The 4,914-nt window shown below is 36.4% G+C and overlaps 1 protein-coding gene across 1 annotated transcript; it reads right to left on the bottom strand.

Moving 5' to 3' along the window:
• Positions 1-1,875: 1,875 nt before the first annotated feature.
• LOC105877917 (tubulin beta chain) lies at positions 1,876-2,748 on the bottom strand. Its single transcript, XM_012776943.3, has one exon. The coding sequence runs from the start codon at positions 2,668-2,670 to the stop codon at positions 2,029-2,031; it is 642 nt and encodes a 213-aa protein (XP_012632397.2). The 5' UTR covers positions 2,671-2,748; the 3' UTR covers positions 1,876-2,028.
• Positions 2,749-4,914: the final 2,166 nt, after the last annotated feature.

The following is a 4,914-nucleotide window of genomic DNA, read 5'->3' as shown; positions in this document are numbered from 1 at the left end:
CTAATAAGTTGTATCCAGCTGTCCCATAGAAAGTCATCACCAGGAGGTGCTTATGTATGGCAGATATCTGGATTGATCACACTGAGAAACTGGGAGGAAGTGGAGAACTGGAAACTATGTTAAGGATGAATAATAAGCTCTACTTGTGCTATGAGAAAATTAAATCTATATTCAAAATGGATGCTGAGGCAAAATAAAAGTATAGGAATTCACTACAGAGTCTTAGATTATGTGTGCTTTGAGGAGGGAAATCAGAAATAGAGTATCCCAATGAAGCTAAAATCAAGTTTTAACCTAAGACGTGAACTCTCTAAAGAGTGAATGAGAATACTTGATACCTAGTAGGGAAATATATGAAAAAACAGAAATAGAAGGTAGTGATAACTTTCCCTTACCTTAATAAAGTCTCAGAAGAAATTAAAGTCTCAGTAGATATTGGTCCTAGATGATTATTTCTAGCTGTAGTCATTTGAGAAAAACTTCCACCTTTTCTGACCCCAGAATAAAAATAGTAAACAGTAGTTGTAAAAGAGAATGATATAGTATTTAAGTGATTTCATGTCTACTACTTTGCAGAGAAATCATGCATGGAAGTTTTATCAAGGATTTCAAATGGTCTATCTGAAGAGGCATACTATGTGAATTATTACAGTGAAATTAAGTGGAAGCTGTTATAGCTTCAAAGAAGATGGCAGACTGTAAGATGAGTACCAGCCATTTGCACCCATTAAATGATGCCACATTCCTCATCAGTGTAACACCAGGCTAATGAAAATGAAGGCAGGAACTGAGAATTGGAGCATTGCCAATGGGTTAGTCCCTGGAGGGTAACTTTAGATAGGTCATTCTAAATATTGAAACATGAAAATATTTACCATCAGTGATTTTAAAACATAACATACAGATATAAAAAATAAAATGCAGTTCTGGGAAAGGCATATATAATATAATTTCTATTATAGTACATATAAAATATATATTAAATGATACATATAAAAAAGGAGTGTTACAAGCCAATGAGGAAAGTTGGAATGATTATTTAGCAAATATATTAACACGTTTCACTAAATTTGGAGGAATGTGAACTAAATTTATGAATGGATATTGGAGTGTCCAAAGGAAATAATACATGAATTGCTGAATTAAATAAAAAGTGCTATTTTGAGTTCATAAATACAGTATGATACTGAATTATAAATTATTGAATTAGATGTAAAGGTATTTTAAAGAATTTTCTTTTGGTCTGAAATCATTTCACATAACTGATTTCTTTGCACAACCAACATAAAGAGTAATAAAAACTCCAAAATAGCCATTCTGATTCCATTTCTTCTCACAAAGCTCCAACCAGGCAGGACTGTAGTAATCAGAATGCTATTATATTTTCTATGTAAATAATACCACTGAAAATCAGAATGTGGATCAATTGACAAACATCTGGATGCAAGAACTTTGTGAATAAAAAGAGAAGTATAACTTGAATGTTTACATTTATAAAACAAACTCTTGGTATAAATTCCTTACATCTTCCATCCATAACAGTCTAGAAAGAATTAACAGAAAGGTCAAGGTCAGAGTAAGACCCATCACTACATACATTTGGGAAGTGCCATTATAAAGCACATTTGTTTCAAAGGATTCATCTAGGTCTTAAACTCTTGCATACCCCAAGGGTTTTTTTTTTCCTGCATTTCTTCACAAAATAAATGTTTTCTTAGCATCTATTATCAGGGAATCTAATTTGTGCATGCCTGAAGATTCCCCAAAGAATAAATTCTGCCTATGGACTGCAGTTTTTGCTCCTACCAGAGTTTCCAACCTGTCCTTCCTGACAGCTTGCCCTATGGACAAGTTTTTTGTTTTTTTTTTTCACTATGAAAATGCTTTAATTGGTGTGTCTGTACAGCATGTGATGTCAAGACAGGAAGAACAGCAAGTGCACACACAGTGAGACGTGGCTATCAGAACAGGTTGTGAGTGGATAAAGAGCTCACACCGCTTCTGCGCTTTACCCAGTGACAGACGGCTCTATGCCACCTCCTCCTCGGCCTCCTCCTCAAACTCTCCCTCCTCCTCGGCCATGGCGTCCTGGTACTGCTGGTACTCGGACACCAGGACGTTCATATTGCTCTCGGCCTCAGTGAACTCCAACTCGTCCATGCCCTCACCTGTGTACCAGTGCAGGAAGGCCTTGCGCCGGAACATGGCTGTGAACTGCTCCGAGATGCGCTTGAACAGCTCCTGGATGGCCGTGCTGTTGCCGATGAAGGTGGCGGACATTTTTAACCCCCGGGGTGGGATATCACAGACAGCTGTTTTCACATTGTTGGGGATCCACTCAACAAAATAGCTGCTGTTCTTGTTTTGGACATTAAGCATTTGTTCATCCACCTCCTTCATGGACATGCGGCCCTTGAACACGGCAGCCACTGTTAGGTAGCGGCCGTGGCGGGGGTCGCAGGCAGCCATCATGTTCTTGGCGTCAAACATCTGCTGGGTAAGCTCGGGCACCGTCAGGGCTCGGCATTGCTGGCTGCCCCGGCTGGTCAGTGGGGCAAAGCCAGGCATGAAGAAGTGCAGTCGGGGGAAGGGGACCATGTTAACAGCCAGCTTCCGCAGGTCAGCATTGAGCTGGCCAGGGAAGCGCAGGCAAGTGGTGACCCCGCTCATGGTGGCGGACACCAGGTGGTTCAGGTCACCATATGTGGGCGTGGTTAGCTTTAGGGTTCTGAAGCAGATGTCATAGAGAGCTTTTACACTTGCCTAGCCAGCCTCCAAAATCATGTAAGCCAATCCTTTTAATATGTGTGTGTGTATGTCTCTCTCTCTCTCTATATATATACATATATGTGTATATATACATACATACACATATACACACACACATATATAAAGTGCTTGTTCTATTTCTCTGATGAAGCCTTGGCTATTGATACATACCTATAGGTTTTATATCTCTATGATATGGTGTGTGTGTATTCATACATGTACATATATACACATACATGTAATATAAATGTAATTTCTATGTATTATATGCATACATATTTCATTTTTCATCCTTCAGAATATTCAAAAACAAATTTTATTTATAATTTGAAAATGCAATTATTGAGTAGCAAATGAGAAAATATTGAAATATTTGCATTCCTTTAATTCAATAGCCAATATTGACAACATATAAATATTGTTCCTTAAAATATTTTGCTAACTACATTGTTCATTGTCAAAATTGAAAATACTACCATTCCCATGTTAAAGTGTATTAAATTATGTTAAAATATTATTTAATTTAAACATAACATTTTTCAGAAATAAAATGGTATTTCTTTTTGAAATTCTACCCAAAACATTAGCTGATTTTTAGCATGAAAACTGAGTTATGTATTAATATTTTTAAATGTATGAAACTGCATTTTTATTTAGAAATATTTATTACCAGCAATAATTATAATATAACAATAATTTATGTTTTAATAACAGAAGACATTAATTAAAATAAGTTAAATAATATCCATGTGTAAAAGATACAGAAAATTCCCTGTTATAAATAATAGCAATAAGTAGTATTCGGATTTTGTAGGAAGAGTTTACGGTGAAGTCGATTGGCATTATAACTTGATGTTGCCCCTACACAGTGCTCTCTGGTGGCAAGGGCCACACTTACAGTTTTCTGAGCCAAAATAAGCACAAAGGAGTTAATTACAATCCAATCTTTTTTTCATGTTGCTAAAATTCAGCAAGCTTACAATAAGAGCCAGAAAATATAGTTCCAGTATAATTTCACCCATTAAGACTGTTTGTGTAGTAGTAAGTTTAAAAATATTTTCTTAATATTTTACTATAAAGTATTGTAGCCATCAATAATATTTAGGTGAAATGCAGAGGCAGAGAGGGTTGAAGCAGAGGGTGTGACACGTTTTGGCTGAGGAAGAATGCCATCTTCTATCTTCCATGCTAGTACAGTGAATGCTTCACCCTGGCATTTCTCAGTCTGAAAAGGATAGTTAAGTTCAGAAAAGCACATGCCATACCTTCATGGATTTATGGAGCAAAGAAAGAATATTTTCCAATAGAGTTGAGATTAGGCTGAACTAGCAGTCAACCATGAGATCAAATCTGATAGCTATGGAGTAAAAAACCCTCTATCCAAAATTTTCTCCCAGTGCCTCTGACCTGCTCCTGAACTGCTTCGAACATCTTTTTCTTCAAGAGATAAAGAATCTCCCCCATCAAATGCCAAATCCCACTGGAAAATTTTTTATGTTATTCATTCATATTTTATTCTGTCAAGAATTTAAGTATTTAGAGGAGAGATAAAATTGATTTACTAATGAATGAGAGTGAAATTATTAGGGTTAAAAAGCCTAAAAATATTCAAGACCTGATAATTTGGAGAAACTAAATGGTACGTTTTGAGGAAGGAGAAATTAGAAATAAATATAAATAAAAGTATGATGAAATATGACAGCCTGCCTGCTTCGCTCTCATATGCTTAATATGGCAAATATCTTCAACCTTTTTTTCTCAGCTAAATGACTCAACCATAGCAATGGGCCTGATGCTTCATTCAAAAAGACTTTGGGGAGGTATCTCAGAGGCACATGGCAGTGATGTATCATTCTCCCTTTTTTAATTCTTTGTATAAATGTCACTTCTTGTCCCCATGCCAACTCTGCCTGCAGTCACTGCTACTTTCTGTCTAATTTTTGGAGGGGGATTGAATTTTCATCCTTGGTGCATAATGGTCACTGAAGAAGTAGGTGTTTAGGAGGCGAGCATAATTAAAACGGAGCCTTCAAGTTCCACATAATACTAATCACCAGCACTTACATTGCACTTACATTTGCATGACCCTATTTTAAGAATGTTCCATGCAATATCTCATTTACTTCTTTTGACCAAAATTCCATA

This window comes from Microcebus murinus, chromosome 8 (genome assembly GCF_040939455.1).
Source record: "Microcebus murinus isolate Inina chromosome 8, M.murinus_Inina_mat1.0, whole genome shotgun sequence".
NCBI classification, from domain to species: Eukaryota; Metazoa; Chordata; class Mammalia; order Primates; family Cheirogaleidae; genus Microcebus; species Microcebus murinus.
The sequence above is the reverse complement of the archived record's forward strand: the minus strand, read 5'-3'. Positions and strand labels throughout refer to the sequence as shown.

Coding starts and splice junctions, on each gene's coding strand:
- LOC105877917 (XM_012776943.3), bottom strand. CDS start 2,670: ATGAGCGGGGTCACCACTTGCCTGCGCTTCCCTGGCCAGCTCAATGCT.